Genomic DNA, 19,628 nt, shown 5'->3' with positions numbered 1-19,628 from the left:
GATTATTTTTAATTATTATTTTATTATTTTTATGCATACAAGAACTGGGGTACAGGCCAGAGGTACGGGGGTTGATGGTGAGAGGATTCACCAGAAACAGTGTGGGGAACAGAACAGGCAGACTGACTGAAATACACTGCTGAGGGGAGCAGTGGGCAAGGCAGGAGAGGCCTGCTGCGCCACGTGGGTTTCTCCTTGGCCAGGGATCAAACTCATGCTTGCAGTGGCTACGGTTAGCTTCATAGGTTGTGTCTTAACCCTTTGCGCCAACAGGGAGTCCCGATGTGGAAAAGATTATAATCATTTGGAAACTGAGGAAGGTAACTACTACAAGACTAATAAAATAATATTTGTAAAAAAAATAAAATAATATTTGTAAGGTCCTATGGGATAGACCTGTGTGGCATAGTGTCTTTGTACAAGAATGATCTCTGGGAAGGAAAATAGGAGACCTTGAAACTCCAAGGGTGATTAAGCAAAGGTTAGAGGGTGCCAATGATAGATAAAAAAGGGGTCAGGGAAGCCTAGGTTACAGTGTAGGCAGCAGAGAAGTAAATGATGATTGATCAAAGTTTGGATAAGGAACCAGAAATCATTGGGTAGACTCAGTAAAGTAAGAAAAGTAATGTGATTCAAAGTTACTGAGAGGGCATAAACTATCTGATTTAGAAAGTTTTGTGAACCAGAAGAGGTTTTAATCAATTTGAAAACATGACAAATTTCAACTCTTGGTGGTAGCCTAATAGAGGATGATTTTTTTTTTAATCCTAGTTTAATGTGCAGCACAGAGAAATTTGATGCCAAGTATTTGAGGAATTGTGAAGCCACACTCTTCAAAGGGTTGTTAGTGACCATTGGGTGAGTGTGGTATGGTAGTATGGGCTACTGTGTTGAAGATAACAGGAGTGACTATAGAGGAAAGGAAAAATGAGAGCCAGGTAATAAGAACAGCTTCCCTTTATGGATTGTTTATAACGTATTAGGTTTTCTATGTGTGCTGAAGAGTTTACATTCATCATCACATTTAATTCTCATATCAATCATGAAAGATGAGTATTATCCCCTTTTAAGAGAATAACATTAGGCCCTGAGGTAAAGTCTCTTATCCAAGGTCACAAAGTTAGCAAGTGGCACAGCCAGAATTTAAAAAAGATCTGCCTGATGACAGAGTCTGTTTTTAGTAGTAGTGTCTCCTGCAAAATACACCTGGGAGGTAAAATCATCCTAGAGACATATAATGTTTTGTGTAGCATTGATAAAGTTGAATAGCCAGAGCTTGAATGAAATACTGTTAAGGAAGATGGTAAATGCTATTCAGTAAAACTTTGTGAGATGATGAGAATATTTTGTCTGTGCAATACAATAGTTACATGTGGCTACTGAGCACTTAAAATGTCACTAGTACTACTAAGGAACTGAATCTTTATTTTTTAATTTAATTAATGCAAATAGTCAAGTGTGGCTAGTGTTACTATAATGGGTGGTGCAGATTTGGAACCCTCTATGAAGTATGGTGCCTGGAACACCAGTATCAGAATCAAGCAGAAACTACTTAGAAATGCAAATTTATGGGCATCACCCCAGACCGTCTGTGTTTTAACAATCCCTTTCAAACATTAAAGTTTGAAAGCCAGTACTCTGTAAAATAGTATTAAACCCGGGGCCTCCCTGGTGGCACACAGGGTTAAGCACAGTGCTATGAAACTATCCACAGCGTCTGCAGCATGAGTTCAATCCCCGGCCGGCCAGGGAGCAACCCACATGGCACAGCAGACCTCTCCTGTCTTGCCTGCTGTTCCCCTAAGCAGTGTATTTCAGTACATCTGCCTGCTCTGCTCCCCACTCTGTCTCTGGTGAATCCTCTCACCAGCCCTCCTCCACACCTCTGGCCTGTACTCCAGTTTTGTACGCATAAATAAATAAAGCTTAAAAAAATAGTATTAAACCCTGTTTTCTCTTAATTTTACTGGTTTGTGGGAAAACAGAACCAGAATATAATCTGAAAGAGACACAATGGGTATTGGGTGAATTGATAGCAGTCTTCTTGAAACAAATGTTTTTGAGCAGTTTCTGATAATGGAGAGTAGATTTGTGGAAAAATAGCAAGTTTAGGGTAGTTAGCATGGGGAAGCAGTTGCTAGACCTTTTGGGGGAAAAAACAATACAAAATGAACATTTAATGTTGTTTTTATAAATATATATTGTTCATATTTGTAAAATATTGTTAATACAGTCAAAATCAAGTGGTATTAACTGAGTCAATTGAATTTAATATTGATTAAAAAGAAAATCCTTTTAAGACCTCCCTGGTGGTGCAAGGGGTTAAGTCTCAGCACTATCAAGCTATCACCAACCATTGCAGCAGGAGTTCAATCCCTGGCTGGGATGCTAACCCACATGGCAAGGCGGACCTCTCCTGTGTCTCTCTTGCTGCTCCCCTTAGCAGTGTATTTCAGTAGATCTGCCTGTTCTGCTCCCCCAACCTCTGGCCTAGACCACAGTTCTTGTATGCATAAATAAATTAAAAAAAAGAAAAACCTTTTGTTTTCAATTTTACTGTTGAAAATTTGTCTAAAGTGTGTTAGTCTGTTTTTATGAAGGTATAAATACAGTACAGTGAACACAACTGAATTTTTGCTGATTGAAGGTCTTTCATAGTCAGAAGCATTGTTCTGAATTGTGTGATAATTGTACAGGTGAATAGATTTAAAATAGAATGACACACATACACACACACCACTATCCCCAGAAAATACTCTATAAGTTTTGTTTATTTGTATGGAAGAATAACATATGGTTGCTAGGTATTTATTTTGATGGTCTTTAAAAAGCATTACATTTCTTTATGGTCTGATTTTCTTGGGTTGTGACTTATAAAGTCATTTTCAGTTGAGGGTCTACTGTATAAGAATTTGTATATTAGTAGGTTTTAGATTAGAAAAGGACTAGGAGACTTTTTTTCTTTTGACTGGCTTAACTCTTTGCTAAATGAAAACAGATAGCTTTTGAAGCATGAACTCCTACTGGAGCTTAGTGTAACCTTTTTAATTTCTGATTCTTTCATTTAAAAACTATTGAGTGCCTGTTTTATGTTAAACACTGTGCAGGACATGGATGATATAATAGTGAACAAAACAGACTAGATTTATGCCCTCTTGGAGTTTATATTCTTATCAGGGAGACATCAAAAGCCAAAAAATACATGTTTATCAAGTTAATAGTTGTCTGGTTAGAGTTCTTTTTTTGCATATAAACTGATATAAACAAACTGATTCTAGTTACCTATAGCAGAAATGGGATTTTCTGTAGGGTATTAAGGAACTCAGAGAGTTTCCAGAAAGGTTGAAATACAAGGTAAGGCCCTGCCAAAATACTACTATGAGAACATGGTGCTCGGGATGCTACTAATAGAAGGAAACCTTAAATGCGAATAATTGGAAAGGTCTCATTAAACAGCAGATATTTCGTTGAGAACAGATTAATGAACTGTCTGGTTTGCCTATTACTGAGGAGGTTCCTAGGACTTTCAATGCTAACCTGGAAAAGTCCTGGGCAAATTGGAATAGCTTGGTTACTCTAGTTGTGAAGGACAAGAGTAGAAGCAAGAGCATTCCATGAGGAGGAAATACTGTAGGGCCTCCCTGGTGCCTCAAGGGGTTAAGACGCAACCTATGAAGCAGTCCGCAGCCACTGCAGCACAAGTTCGATCCCCTGGCCAGCCAGGGAGCAATCCACATGGTGCAGCAGACCTCTTCTGACTCACCTGCTCCTCCCCTCAGCAGTGTACTTCGGTCAATCTGTCTGTTCTATTCCCCACTCTGTCTCTGGTGAATCCTCTCATCCCCCACACTTCTGGCCTGTACCCTAGCTCTTGTATGCATAAATAAATAAATCTTAAAAAATAAAAAAAAAAAGGAAATACTGTAGGTGCAGAGGTCCCAAAGTTGCAAAGATCTTGGCATGTTCATGAATCAGAGAATTCAATGTAAGTGAGGCGGACCATTACATATGGTGGGAAGGAAGATGTGAGCAGCAGACAGATCATGCAGGGTCTTTTGGCTATATGAGTGATTTTATTCCAAGTGTATTGAGAAGCTCTTGCAAGGTTTTAAGCAGATATATATGATGGGATATGTTTTATGATGACAGCTCTTGTTGCTGGATGAGGAATGGTTTAGAAAACATCAAGAAATGGAAGAAAAGGAAAAATAAAGAGTTGAAAGTAGATAAACACAGGAAGCTACTACAACAGTCCTGGCACAATAGCGTGGGCAAAGTTGGTGGCTGTGGAGACAGAGGGAAATGCATGAATTCAAAATGTATTTGGATCAAGAATCAACAGGGGGGCCTCCCCACTGGCACAACAGTTGAGCACTGGGCTGCGAAGCTGCCCGCAGCCTCTGCAGCACTGGTTCAATCCCCGGCTAGCCGGCCAGGGTCCCACATGGCATGCAGACCTCTCCTGCCGTGCCCACTGCTCCCCTCAGCAGTGCATTTTGTCAGTCTGCCTGTTCTGCTCCCCGCTCTGGCTCTGGTGAATTTTCTCACTCTCCCACGTTTCTGACTGTACCCAGTGCTTGTATAAATAAATAAATAAATCTTTTTTTTTTTTAAAGATTTATTTATTTATTTATTTGTTTGTTTGTTTGTTTATTTATTTATTTATGCAAGCACTGGGTACAGCCAGAAGCGCTGGAGGGTGAGAGAATTAATTCACCAGAGCCAGAGCGGGGAGCAGAGCAGGCAGAAGGACCGAAGTACACTGCTGAGGGGAGCAGCGGGCGGCAGGAGAGGTCTGCGCGCCATGTGGGACCCTCCTCCGGTGGCCGGGGAGCAGCCGGGGATCGAACCAGCGCCACAGAGGCTGCAGGCAGCTTCGCAACCCGGCGCTCAACCGCTGCGCCATCAGGGAGGCCCTTGAAGTGTTAGTTTCAAAGAGAAAACACATCAGAAGCAACACTTCTTTTCTTATCAATTTTAGCAACTTGTCTGCCTGTACTCGTTATAATCTACCATCTTTCTTGTTATACTGAATGAAGTACCCCTACTCCTATATAAATCCTCACGTTACCCTTCATTTTGCATTTATTCATTCAGTAACGCTGAGGATACAGTAGTGAACACAACAAGGCCCCTGCTCTAGTGGAGTGTACATTGTAGTTAGGAGGAGAGAAACTGAAACCTTTATAATACGGCAGGTGATAAAATTACTATGGTAAGAAAGCAGGGCAAGGGGAATATGGAGTATTTGGATTGAGGTAGAGTAGATTGGGAATCGATACTTTTGTTGGGTTTCCTGAGTCAGAGAAGACATTTTGAGAATGAGCAGAGATCTGAAGTAGTAAGGGAGCTGAACAAATAGTTATCAAGAGAAATGGGTTATTCCATGCAGAAGGAAAACCAAGTGCAGTATCCCTGAGGTGAAAGCATGCTTGGAATGTTCATGAAAGAGCAAGAAAGCAGTGTAGTTGGAGCAAAGTAAGCAGTGGCAGAAGGTAGATGAGGGCACAGAGAGTAGATAGCAGGGGCGTGTATCATGTTGGGTCTTGTAGGTCATTGTAAAGACTATAAAAACTCTGAGCCAGATGAAGGCATTTCTAGTCTGCTATGCAGTATTCCTTCTCTCTCTCTCTCTCTTTCTCTCTCTCCCTCTCTCTCCCCCCTGTATCATTAATTTTCTCCTTTCTCCTAGAATGGTAGGTCTCAAATTTTTTAGTATCAAGACTCCTTTAAATCTTAAAAATTACTGAGAATCCCTTGCTTTGTACCTAATCTTACCAGAAAAGCAATCGGTTTTACTCTACTGTGTACAATGTGAACTATGGGTTCTTGAGATGTCCTTTATCAGGTTGAAGAAGTTCCCTTCTGTTCCTAGTTTGCTGAAAGATTTTAGCAGAAACTGATAACCAGTTTTTTTTTTTAAAGATTTATTTATTCATGCATACAAGAACCGGGGTATAGGCCAGATGTGTGGGAGGGTGAGAGGATTCACCAGAGACAGAGTGGGGAACAGAACAGGCAGACTGACTGAAATACACTGCTGAGGGGAGCAGTGAGTGAGTCAGGAGAGGTCTGCTGCACCATGTGGGTTGCTCCCTGGCCCACTGGGGATCGAACTCATGCTGCAGAGGCTGTGGTTTGCTTTGTAGTGTGGTGCTTAACCCCTTGTGCCACCAGGGAGGCCCCTAATTTAATTTCTTTTATAGACATGGAGCTGTTCAATTTGTCTATTTCCTTTTCATTTAGTTTGTGTCTGAGTTTGTCAATTTAATCTAAATTGTCAAATTTTTGGCATAAAGTTGTTCATAATATTCCTTTAGGTGTCCTTTAATATCTGTTCAATGCACAATGATGTCTTTCTTTCATGATATTGTTTATTTGTGTCTTCTCTCTTTTGCTCCTGATAAGTTTGGCTAGAGATTAATCAATATTGGTCACTCCAAAGAACCATCTTTTGGTTTCATTGACTGGTTTGGTGAGTTTGGTTTTTTTTTTTAAGATTTATTTTATTTATTTATGCATGTAAGAACTGGGGTCTGGGCCAGAGGTACGAGGTGGGGGGCAATGAGAGGATTCACCAGAGACAGAGTGGGGAGCAGAACAGGTAGATCCACTGAAACGTATTGCCAGGGGGAGCAGCGGGAGAGAGGAGAGGTCTGCTGCGCCAGATGGGTTATGCCCCTGGCTGGAAATTGAATTCATATTGCAATGTCTGGCAATCACTTGATGGCCCCGTGTATTTAACCCCTGCACCACCTACTTGTGGAAAGTTTTTTCAATTACTAATTAATCTCTTTGCTCTTCATAAATCTTATCAGATTTTCTATTTCTTCTTGAATCAGTTGCAGTAGGTTTTGTGTTATTTCTTTTTTTTGTTTTTTAAAGATTTATTTATTTATTTATACAACACTGGGTACAGTCAGAAGCGCGGGAGGGTGAGAAAATTCACCAGAGTCAGAGAGGAGAGCAGAGCAGGCAGACTGACGAAGTACACTGCTGAGGGGAGCAGCCAGTGGCAGGAGAGGTCTGCGCGCCATGTGGGACCCTCCCCCAGTGGCCGGGGATTGAACCGGCGCTGCAGAGGCTGCGGGCAGCTTCGCAACCCAGCGCTCAACTGCTGCGCCACCAGGGAGGCCCGGTTTTGTGTTATTTCTATAAAATTGGTAGTAATGGCCCCTCTTTCATTCCTGATTTTATCAATTTGAGTCTTCTCTCTTTCTTGGTTTAGCTACAGGTTTGTCAGTTTTTGTTTTTTTTAGATTTGTTTATGCATACAAGAGCTGGGGTACAAGCCAGAGGTGTGGGGGGTGAGAGGATTCACCAGAGACAGAGTGGGGCACAGAACAGGCAGATTGACAGAAATATGCTGCTGAGGGAAGCAGCAGGCGAGGCAGGAGAGGTCTGCTGCCCCATGTGGGTTGTTTCCTGGCCAGGGATCGAACTCATCATAGGTTGCATCTTAACTCCTTGCACCACAAGGGAGGCCCAGGTTTGTCAGTTTTGTTGATTTTTTCAAAGAAACAAGTTTTGTTTTCGTCATTACTCTCAATTTTTAAATTCTCTACTTTAAAGTTTTATTCTAATTTTTCATATTTCCTTCTTCTCATGTAGTTTTCTTTTAGATTAGATTATTGACTTACACTCTTTCTTTTTTACTAGAAGTGTTTAGAGATATATATTTTTAACTAAGTACTGCTTGGTTGCATCCCATAAATTCTGTTATGTTGTATTGTTATTTTCATTCATCTCAAGTATTTTCTAATTTCCCCTGTGTTCCCTGTTGACACACTGGTTATTTAGGAATGTGTTGTTCAATTTCCACATATTTGTAAATTTTTCATATTTTTTTGTTATAAATTTCTTATTACTCCGTTCTTGTCAGAAAATATATTTTGTGTGATTTAGTACTTTTAAATTTATTGAGGCTTGTTTAATAAACTGATATATAGTGTATCCTGGAGAATATTTCATGCATATTTGAGAAGAATGTATATTCTGTTGTTGGGTACAGTGTTTTTTAGATGTCTGTTAGGTATAGGTGGTTTATAGTATTCCTTCAATTAGTTTTTGATATTCCTAAAAATTGTATTATATTCAATATGACCATCACTGACCATATTATTCTCAACAATGTCTTTGCATTTGTTCCTTGAGTTTGAAACACTTTTGTCCTAGGTAATACACAATCCTTTCCCTCAGGTCAGTCTCATCTCTCCACCTATGTCACCTTATCATAAAGGCCTTTTCTGACAAACTTCCAATCCCAATAATTTCCCTACCTTTTCTTCTTCCTTTTTTTTTTTTTACTTATAGCATTTACTATTAGAATATATTTGTTTTATTTTTTCTCCCTTTTTTTTCTTTCACTCTTTTATTCATTGCTGTGCCATTTAGTAAGTACTCAAAAAGTGTCAAGCAGATATGTGGTTATGGAAATTCAGAGGGAAGAGCAGAGGTCTTGACCACATAGAAATTTGAGAATCATCAGCATAGAGGACCAATTTAATTCATAGGCATAAAAATCACGTCTGGAGAAGGATAAAAGAGAAAAGGGCCAGGACACTTTTCTCTCTCTCTTTTTTTAAAGATTTATTTTATTTATACAAGAACTGGGGTATAGGCCAGATGCGTGGAAGGGTGAGGATTCACCAGAGACAGAAGGGGAACAGAACAGGCAGACTGATGAAATACATGCTGAGGGGTGCAGCGGGTGACACTGGAGAGGTCTACTCACCATGTGGGTTGCTCCGAGGCCAGCGGGGATTGAACCGGCACTGCCGAGGTTACGGACAGCTTCACAGCGCTGCGCTCAATGGCCTGTGTCACCAGGAAGGCCCCAGGACCCTTTTCTCTTGATGAATCCAACATTTACTAGAGGTTTGATAGGTGAAGAAACCAGACAAAAAAGATTGAGAAGAAGCAACAGAGAGATGGAAGCATCACAGTTTTTTTAGTATAGGTGTTGCTTATAGTAGAACTATCCTAACAAAGTAGGCAGTGCCATTGAAGCCAAGGAAGAAGGGAGTTGCCAACTTAGTTGAAACCACTTTGAGATCCATAGAGATAAGATTAAAGGCGTTACTGAGATGTGGTAACATGAAGATGGTTGATAATTGTTGGTTTTTTTTTTTTTTTAATATTTATTTATTTATTTATTTATACAAGCACTGGGTACAGTCAGAAGCACAGGAGGGTGAGAGAATTCACCAGAGCCAGAGTGGGGAGCAGAACAGGCAGACTGACGTAGTACACGGCTGAGGGGAGCAGCGTGCACAGCAGGAGAGGTCTGCGCGCCTTGTGGGACCTTCACCAGCGGCCAGGGATCGAACCGGCGCTGCGGAGGCTGCGGGCAGCTTCGCAGCCCAGCACGCAACTGCTGCGCCACCAGGGAGGCCCATTGTTGATAATCTTGACAAGAACGGTACAGACAGAAAACAGGCCTGTGTGTATAGGCCATGAGGAAATGGTAATGTTTCCTCAGTTTACAAAATAATTACTCAATTAAATCTTTTAATAAATTTAATTATTCAATTAAATCTTTTAATAATTCTACCTGAAGAGGTAGAATCAAGCTTAGCAAATTCCTTTCCTTTTTTCCTGACCTTTTCAGTGCTTAAAACTCCCTCATTTGGAAACTGTCAGATGACTCCTTAAAGAATGAAAAGTTCTAATGGGTAGATGTTGGGTGGGTGCAATCTAAGCCAACTTTTCTTGGGAACTCTCCACACCAGTTTCTGGGAATTGGGAAACTTCTTACTAGCAAGACCAAAGCTAAAGTAACATCATCATTATCCCTCCATGACTTAGCATTTATACTCTTTACAATAAGTTGCCATTTGTTTTCATATAAACATATTAGAAAGAATCTGTCAGTAGTCTTAGCAACAACATGGTGCCCAAGGCATCCCTGCACATAGAGGGTCCCAATATGGAAGGGGATACCAGGGGCATGGTGGCCTGAGCAGTGCAGTGACCCCAAAGGGCAATCAGAGGAAGGGAAGAAGACTGCTCCAGTTCCTGACTGACCGCTTCTGTTATGGGAAGAAGACTCTACTCTAAAAGCATATGGAGGGGGCCTCCCCGGTGGCGCAGCGGTTGAGCTCTGGGTTGCGAGGCTGCCCGCAGCCTCTGCGGCACCGGTTCGATCCCCGGCTGCTCCCCGGCCACCGGAGGAGGGTCCCACATGGCGTGCAGACCTCTCCTGGCGCCCGCTGCTCCCCTCAGCAGTGTACTTCGGTCCTTCTGCCTGCTCTGCTCCCCGCTCTGGCTCTGGTGAGTTCTCTCGCCTTCCCGCACTTCTGACTGTACCCAGTGCTTGTATAAATAAATAAATTAATTAATTAATTAAAAAAAAAAACTTAAAAAAAAAAATAAAAGCATATGGAGGAAGTACACTAGAAAAAATGGATCCTTTACCCATATCAAGGAAAGCAAAGGCTAGGGCATAGCTGGTGCCTATTTCATCCTGAAGCAGGGAGGCTTATTTCAGCACAGATGTTAGAACTGGGTTGGAGGACGCTGAGGGCTCTACAGACTGGTTTTCCTTTGAGTCCCCTTCTTTACTCACTGTTGACCCTTTGACTTGGTCCTGAACTTTGCTTTTGTCATTGCTTATATGGGGTTGGTAGTTGTATCTAATTGGCTAGGTATTTTTTTTTTAAGATTTATTTATTTTTTATACAAGAACTGGGGTACAGTCCAGATGCACGGGAGGGCGAGAGGATTCACCAGAGACAGAGTGGGGAACAAAACAGGCAGACTGAAGAAATACACTGCTGAGGGGAGCAGCGGGTGAGACAGAAGAGGTCTGCTTCGCCATGTGGGATTCTGCAGGGCAGCCGCGATCGAACCAGCGCTGCAGAGGCTGTGGACAGCTTCACAGTGCGGCGCTCAACTGCCTGCGCCACCAGGGAGGCCCCACTAATCGACTAGTTTGATGTAAAGATGCCAAGAGATTTCACAATCTAAATATGTATTATTCAGCCATGTGCTCCATAAATGTTAGCATTTCTTTTCTTTCCCTCTTCCTTTCTCCTTCCTCCCCTTATTTATCTCTGCCTTTATTTTTCTTTTTTTTAGAAAATATAATTCATGTAGACATCCTTTAACTCTCATCTTTGCTCCAATTAAATTTTTCACTTGGCTTAAAGAAAAAAAATCTGTGAGAGCAGTGGCTGCTGTTTCTGTTTGTTAAAGTATTTTTTGGCTGTCTTTGATTTCTGACTTCTTTCCCTTGGCCTGTCTAAAGCCCAAAAAGATATTTATTACCCTCCATTATCACCATAGTAATAACTACTAAAAATCTAAACCTTTAATGCAACTGAATAGAGTTCGAGAAGCAGATCCATGCATATATAGTCAATTGATAATTAGACCAAGATACAAAAGCAATCAAATGGAGAAAGCATAATCTTTTTTTTTTGTTTTGTTTTGTTTATACATGCACTGGGTACAGTCAGAAGCGCGGGGGGAGGGTGAGAGAATTCACCAGAGCCAGAGCGGGGAGTAGAGCAGGCAGAAGGACTGAAGTACACTGCTGAGGGGAGCAGCGGGCGGCAGGAGAGGTCTGCGCACCATGTGGGACCCTCCTCTGGTGGCCAGGGAGCAGCCGGGGATCGAACCGGCGCCGCAGAGGCCGCGGGCAGCTTCGCAACCCAGCGCTCAACCGCTGTGCCACCGGGGAGACCCGAGAAAGCATAATTTTTTCAACATATGTTGGAGTAATTGAAAATCCATATGAAAAACAAAAATCTCAATCTATACCTCATACCATGGATCGATATTAGCACAAAATGTATCATAGGTCTAAATATAAAATCTCAAGGTATAAAACTCTGAACAGAAAAACATAAGAGAAACATTTTTGTGACCTTGGATTAGGCAAAAGATTACTTAACTATAATTCTAAGAACATATTTCACATTACCTAATTAATTCAAAACTCTTTAAAAAGAATTTTTAGCTTAAAATTATGGTGTGTTTAGAGAGGCTCTTGGTTACAAGAAACAGAGATTCACTAAGTCCAACAGATTTGAAATTCTCATAGGACTTTCACCTGCCTTCCTCTCAGAGCGAAATTGACGCTATATGAAGGCAAGTCTGTCATGGACCTTGGTAGCTTGCTTCTCAGTCCTTCACCATACCTTTGGTTTAGCCTTCCACTTATCACTGACCTTGTGTGTTACGTGATCTTCACTCTATCTGTTGACATCTTCCCTTTAAGCTTTGTCTTCTGTTGCTACCCAATTATTTTGTCATTTTCCAAGTTAGACACCCAGGAGAGAGAACTTTGATTGACCCAGATTATTTTTACATGTTCTAGATGGCTAAATATGTATGTTCAACCAGTAATATGGTCAAGTCATCAGTAGCTTGAATAGGGTGGGTAGAAACATAGGGAGATGACTGGTCATGGGCCCGAGGGAAAAGAGAGGTATAGAATATTGGTATATAAGATGTGATCTATATCTAATCTGGTACCATGAGTAATGGAATTTTCCTTAGAGGGGAACTTGGGTCTGGCAAATACTATAATTGATACAGCTATTATAAAATAAAATATTGATTTCTTATTTCTAGTGGTTTCTTTTTCCCATGCATAAAGCCTATTTTGCTGTTTTTTCTTCTTTGTTAACAACCCCCTTTAAAGAGGCTTAATGATTTTTTTTCTTTCTCACTTAAACTACTAATAAAAAAAGTAACATATACTCTAGCTGCTTTTTTTCATCCAGGTAAACCTTTTGGCTTGTTATCTTTAATTTTGTTGGGGTCCTTAAATCTCAATTATTACTATCTTTGGATTCTGTAGAGAAACTCAACTTAGGGTTTATTTTTTGTTTGTTTGTTTGTTTTAATAACACAACCAGAGGAACCAATTTTGTGTTTGCTTTCTCCTACAGGAATTTGTATATACAAGACAGTCAGGTGGAGACTGGTTTGCTAGAGTAAAAACATCTGGGTGAGATGGAATATCATGCAGTCTGAAAAGAAAGATGTTAATGAAGAGAGGTAGACAAGATGCTCACTTAGAACATTGCTTCTCAAACATAAGTGTTCCTAGGAATCACTTGGGCATCTTGTTAAAATGCATATTTGAATTCTGGGGTGAGTCCTAACAACTGGGATTCGACATTTCTAACAAGCTCTCAGATGTTCATGCTGCTGACCTGCAGACACATCTTGAGGACTAAGAATCCAGCATGTTGATATTCCTCAACAGACTTCTCCGAACAGAAGCTGTCTGTATCGCTCCCCTTCATTGCCAGAGGACTTAAATAGGCCAAGACTGGAGCAGGTGGTAAAATTCAAGGACAACCCAATACCAGATAAAGTAAAAAACAAATACTGTTCTAACCACAAAAAACTCAGGAAGGTAAGACCTTTTAAAAATAAAATCTGTTTAATCTTCTATCTCATTGTCTTCTCTGCTTTGCTGGTATAAGGATTTCTTGGGTATATCTTTTTTTCTTCATTACTTTTATTTTTATCTCTGTTCTTTCCAGCTTTTGTCTTTTCTACATCTGTATCCACATATAAAATATTAACAATAAATATCTGTTTTTTAAATATATATATATATTTTAAAGATTTATTTATTTATACAAGCACCAGGTTACAAGCCAGAGGCGCTGGAGGGTGAGAGAATTCACCAGAGACAGAGTAGGGAGCAGAACAGGCAGAAGGACTGAAATACACTGCTGAGGGGAGCAGCGGGCGAAACCGGAGAGGTCTGCCACACCATGTGGGAATCTCCCTGGCCAGCCGGGAATCGAAACGGCACTGCAGAGGCTGGGGACAGCTTCACAGCACTGCGCTTAACCTGCTGTACCACTGGGGAGGCCCTCTGTGTTATTTTTTTTTAATATCTAAGGAGATACAAGGGAGCTTTTATTGGCAAGGAGACTAATTGCTGTTCTACATGCATTCTAACAGAAACAATATCAAATAGCACATTGGATTGGTGAAAGCACCTTCTGAAAGACTTAGCCCTCTTCCTCTACCCCTCCTTTAAAAATAATCAGAATGCATTTGGCTATTTTACAAAATCAGTGTATGATATGGTAGAAAAAATAGAAGATGCATATAAGCAAAAAGAAATCTTTGCAAAAGGTCCACATCCTACAGACCAGAGATAATTACTATAAACACTCAATATATATTCTTCCTGGCATTTTTCTATGAGCTATAAGTTTTTTCTTTTATTAAAGTAGTATTATAGAGTACATGTTTTCTAACCTATGTAATGTTATCATAAATTTATTTTCATGTCAATGCAATTAATCTACATCATATTTTTAATTGCATAATAGTAATTTGTAATATATACATTATGATTTGCTTAACCAAGGCCCAGTTATTGGACATTTAATTGATTTAAATTTTCTCTATTGTAAACATCCTGGATATTCATCCTTATAGCCTCTTTGTGCATATTTTTTTATTTCCTTGAGAAAACAAGTGGAAATATTAGATCAAAGGGCCTGTGTGTTTTTAATGAGTCTGACTCTATCTCCTAGTTTTTAAATCTTTAACATGAGGATTACCACTGGGTGTAATCTTGTCATCTTCAGAGTTCAGCTCTAAAGAAGACAGTCTCTCTCTCTGACATTAATATTATTCATATGCTGGAGGAAGATTCTAACCAGGGACATCTGATAGGTGATTTCTCCAAGGTAAGTTTGGTTATACCCTTTCCTTATTTCAATGAGTTATTTTTTGAATCTCAGTTTTTTTCTTCTCTGCTTGCAGAGAACACTAAGTATAATTATGCAGCCTTACCAAATACTCTTTTAATAACCTGAAGATGTTGTAGTGGTAGATCTAGACCCTAAATCTTCCCAATGAGAAAATATTCCTTATTCATTCTGGGAAAATCCAAAGCAGTGGGGTAAGTGTGAGGCTTTTAACATTTTTTCTTTTAAAGGAAATCTTATAAAATTATGTAAATAATACCTCGTCATTACAGAAAAGGTAGAAAGTGAAATCTACCTCAAATCTTCACAATCAAGAATGTTATTGCTATAAAAAACTTGGCATATATTCCTCCAGACTTTTTTCCATGTATTTTTACAAACACATACGCACATATACAAATACATTTTAGTTTTTCCTTAAAAATGTTTTAGACAGTTTGGTAATCTGTTGGGGATTTTTCCCTTATTTAATGTATCACTATCTTTTCATGTCAAGAAACAGTTCTGCTTTGCCATTTCATCATTTTTAACAGAACCAAGGATTTTTTTTTGGCTGTCCATAATTTCTTGATAAATACTATCTGGTAAGATATATATTGTTACAGTTTTTTCTTATGAACTATTGCAGGATTAACATATTTGTAGCTATATCTAAAGCTTTGCACATGTCCTTAATTAGTTCCTTAGGATCAGTTCTTAGAAATGGATTGCTATAAATGCACATAATATAGACCATTGATTTTTGAAGGTATCCAGGGTTTGAAAGTCATTTGGAAAAAAAGACAATACATTGATCTTTGAGCTCAAATTTGGGTATAGGAAACTCTTGTTATTTAAGCTCTTGGGTATTTCTAGGTATGTGCGCTGCCAACCGTGTCAGGAAGACACCAAGATCTGAAGTATGTCAACCCAGAAACGGTAAGCAGATTTCTGGACATGGTAACTGGTTACATAAGCTACCATCTGGTCTGTTCTGTCCCTAAAATTCCCACTTCCATTTCTATTTCTTACACTCAGATAGGCTCCTTGTTCAACTGAAGCTGTATTAAAGGATATCACCTTTTATCCCATTCTTCCATTGCTTTTGTTTTTAACTAAAAAGGTATTATAAAATTGTTATGGAAGGAAGGGAAAAGGCAAAGACCTCAAGAGGAAAAGTCTCTCAATTAGGGTGACCCTACATCCTGCTTTACATGTTAAAATCCCATTTACCCCTATTATTGCAGTGTAAGTATTATAGTGTTCTCTTTCACTCTCAAAAGTATTCCAGTTTGTGCAATAATTATTTAGTGGTCCTTCTTGTAATCTTACCACCAGATATGACCACTAGTAATATTTTCCTTGTGCCCATCCAGATTTTATTCTGGCATGTTTTTTTGGAAACAGGATCATGATGAACACGCAGTTAGCTTAGTAAGACATTGTAAACATCTATATCAGTGAAAAGATACCTATATTTTCCTTTTAGTGGCTATATATAACATCCTAATATACTGACACGTATACTTTATTTTCCCAAAGCCCCTATTTTTGATTAGTTACTTGTAATATTTTGATAGCCTCAAACAATGCTGAGATTATTATTATTGTGCAACCTTTCTGTGTATTTTTTTGTTTACTTAAGATGTTAAAAAAAATTGCTGAGTCAAACATAATTGCATTTGTGTTTATAAGTATTTATAAAGTTCTCTCCAGAAAAGTTGAACCAATTTACACACTCCTACAGGTAACTTCAGTTTCCTCCTCTGGGTATTTATCAACCTTTTCTTTCCATATCCTTTTCTGAAAAGATTTATTTTCTTCTTTTATAATGGAGGGTAGGAAACTTCCCCCATCATTTCTTGCAAAGTTGGGATCTCTGGCTGCAACCTGTGCCACCACAAAAGACCTTGGGTGTCTGAGTCGAGTCATGCCTGTGTCCAGAGGAGTAGCCTGAATATTGTTCTTCTGATGTCCTGGCAGTACAGCTATTTCGTTTCTTCAAAAAGGCCATTTCCTTTTTCATCCACTTATGTGGGGTGGTAGGGTGAACCATAGTACATTTCAAATCCAGCTTGGGCTTGCAGTGGACTTCTGGGTAACTAAAGGGAATGCAAAGCAGGAGCTATGTGACTGGTTCTTCTGTCATTCTCACTGTGAGTGACAGTGAGCTGGATATTCACTCAATGGTTTCTGTGCAGGTGGCTGCCTTACTGTCGGGGAAGTTTCAGAGTTTGATTGAGAAGTTTTATATTATTGATTGCCGCTATCCATATGAGTACCTTGGAGGACATATCCAGGTGAGGTTACATTGGGTTCACTAGCAGGAGAGGGGTTGAAGATTTTTTTTTTTAAAGATTTATTTATTTATACAAGAACTGGGGCACAGGTCAGAGGTGCAGGAGGGTGAGAGGATTCACCAGAGACAGAGTGGGCAACAGAACAGGCAGACCGACTGAAATACACTGCTGAGGGGAGCAGTGGGTGAGACAGGAAAGGCCTGCCACGCCATGTTGGTTTCTCCCTGGCCAGCCGGGAATCAAACCCACACTGCAGAGGCTGCAGACAGATTCACAATGCGGCGCTCAACCCACTGCGCCACCAGGGAGGCCTAATACTGTAAACTTGAACAGTTAACTTTTCCTGTCCCTTCTTGATCTATCTCCCTCTTTTCTATAGGAGGCAAAGACTCCTTTTTAGAAATAGAAACATTAATTCAAGAACAGAGAAGTACTTTGTAAACACTTAGTGCTCTTAGATAGTCTTGCACAATGATCCCTTACACATCAGGCAGTTCAATTCTATAAACATTTAATGAGCACTTACTACATACCATGCTCTGTGCCAGGACCTGGGGGTAGATACAGAAATATAATTAAGTCTCTGCCCTGAAAATGCTTATAGTCTAGCCTTCCTCGCCCAAGTATTCCAAGATGGTATCCTAATTATTTCTAAGTGTTGGTGGTGTCCACAAGCCCTTAAAGAAATATTTTTACAGGGAGCCTTAAACATGTACAGTCAGGAAGAACTGTATAACTTCTTCTTGAAGAAGCCCATTGTCCCTTTGGACACTCAGAAAAGAATAATCATCGTGTTTCACTGTGAATTCTCCTCAGAGAGGGGTCCTCGAATGTGAGTGACTACAAAGGGTAAGGTGGGTTATGGAACTAGATCTTGAGCTGGGATGTAAACTAGGGAAACTTTCCGAAGCAGACAGAGACTGATTGATTGAAAGAATGCTCTTCAATGCGGTTTGAAGAATGCTTAGGGAGGTAAGTGGAAGGGGTTTGTACAACTCAAAAGTTTGAAGCAGTGAAGGACAAAAGAATTGGGAATGAGGTACCAGTGGAAGAAAGGAATAAGCGAGGTGCTTCTTGGACCTTGTTTTGTTAAGGTAGTAAGATCAGATGGCCCTTTTTGTGGGTCAACTAGTATGTTCTCCTCTGCCCAGTAAATGTACCATGGAATCCTGACCTTGCTTCTTTCCACTCCACTCACCTCTGGGTTTTCTCAAAAGGTGCCGCTCTCTGAGAGAGGAGGACAGGGCTCTGAACCAGTATCCTGCCTTGTATTACCCAGAGCTGTATATCCTCAAAGGAGGCTACAGAGACTTCTTCCCAGAATATATGGTAAAGTAGGTGGTATGTAAATAAAGGGGAAGCCCAGATGTGGGGGAGTCAGCTTTAGCATGTAAGTTCAGGGCCTAGAAAGTCCTCTCAGAAGAAGCTGCTACTCCTTCTTAGTCACTACAGGCAGCATTTCTATTATATTTAGTAGGCAGAATTCAACAGTCTAGAGGATCCTTTACTCTTTCTCTCCCTTTCAGGAGCTGTGTGAACCACAGAGCTACTGCCCTATGCATCACCAGGACCATAAGGCTGAACTGCTGAAGTGTCGAAGCCAGAGCAAAGCCTGGAAAGGGGAGCGGCAACTGCAGGAGCAGATTGCCTTACTGGTGAAGGACGTGAGCCCACGATAATGGATCAGCCACTGGCAGCTTAGTAGACACCAAAGACATGTAGAAACCCTGAGCAGAGAGAGGCCATCTTCTGGGTGGCTAAACCTAAGATTGTTCAAAGATATCTGCATATCAGCAGGCCAAACCACTGAAATCCTGGGCCTGGGGTTGGTTGGTTAGGTTTCACTAGAGCTGCTACCTGATAGTAAAGTCCTGGAGCTGGCTTGATAAGGTTGCACTTTGGCTTGCAGAGATCTGTGTTGCTTCAGGGAGCGGTTGTATATCTCTTTCCAACTTCTTGTATCTTCTCATGAAGCAGCCAGCCCTTTTTCTCCCTGGGCTTCTGGATGTGCAAGAGAGTTGCCCTCCTTTTTCTATATTGTTCATCTTTATTTCCCTCTCTCTTTTTAAAATAGGAAAATAAACATTGCAGAACAAAAGATTCATGATTGTGAACCTAGTCTGCTCCTAGAAGATCTGTATAAATGAAGTGATCACCAATTGACTCCTTCCATTGTCGCCATCTCCATTCATAACTGAGGCCAGTGTGCTTTTCTGTAGACCACTGGTTCTGAAAGTTTGACCCTGGACCATCAGCATCATCTAAACTTGTTTGAAATGCAAAAGTTGAGTCTTAATCCCAGAACTAGTAAATCAGAACCTCAAATATTAGGGCTCAGAGATCCTGTGGTTTAAAATCTCCCTTTCTATTGATCTTTTAAAAGAATTATTCCTTTATTGTAAGATTTTGATTTATTTTTAAAAAAGATTTATTTATTTATGCATATAAGAACTGGGGTACAGGCCAGAGGTGTGGAGGATGAGAGGATTCACCAGAGACAGAGTGGGGAACAGAACAGGCAGACTGACTGAAGTACACTGCTGAGGGGAGCAGCAGGTGAGTCAGGAGAGGTTTGTGCCATGTGGGTTGCTCCTTGGCAGGCCGGGGATAGAACTTGTGCTGCAGTGGCTCTGGAGAGCTTCATAAGGTGTGTCTT

The 19,628-nt window shown here is 40.4% G+C and overlaps 1 protein-coding gene across 1 annotated transcript in view; it reads left to right on the top strand.

The window, feature by feature from the left end:
* Positions 1-18,651, top strand: part of CDC25C (cell division cycle 25C) — a gene marked incomplete at its 3' end in the record, with an annotated part of 37,518 nt that extends 18,867 nt beyond the window's left edge. The window contains exons 8-14 of the mRNA XM_084252624.1: positions 13,220-13,372; positions 14,571-14,672; positions 15,549-15,611; positions 16,874-16,972; positions 17,671-17,804; positions 18,190-18,301; positions 18,499-18,651. Of these exons, the coding sequence (XP_084108750.1) occupies positions 13,220-13,372; positions 14,571-14,672; positions 15,549-15,611; positions 16,874-16,972; positions 17,671-17,804; positions 18,190-18,301; positions 18,499-18,651 (816 nt within the window). The remainder of the gene's footprint in view (positions 1-13,219; positions 13,373-14,570; positions 14,673-15,548; positions 15,612-16,873; positions 16,973-17,670; positions 17,805-18,189; positions 18,302-18,498) is intronic.
* Positions 18,652-19,628: the final 977 nt, after the last annotated feature.

The sequence above is a fragment of the Talpa europaea genome (assembly GCF_964194135.1).
Source record: "Talpa europaea genome assembly, chromosome: 13".
Classification (NCBI taxonomy): Eukaryota; Metazoa; Chordata; class Mammalia; order Eulipotyphla; family Talpidae; genus Talpa; species Talpa europaea.
Note: the sequence above shows the minus strand (reverse complement) of the source record. Positions and strands in the feature narration are given on the sequence as shown.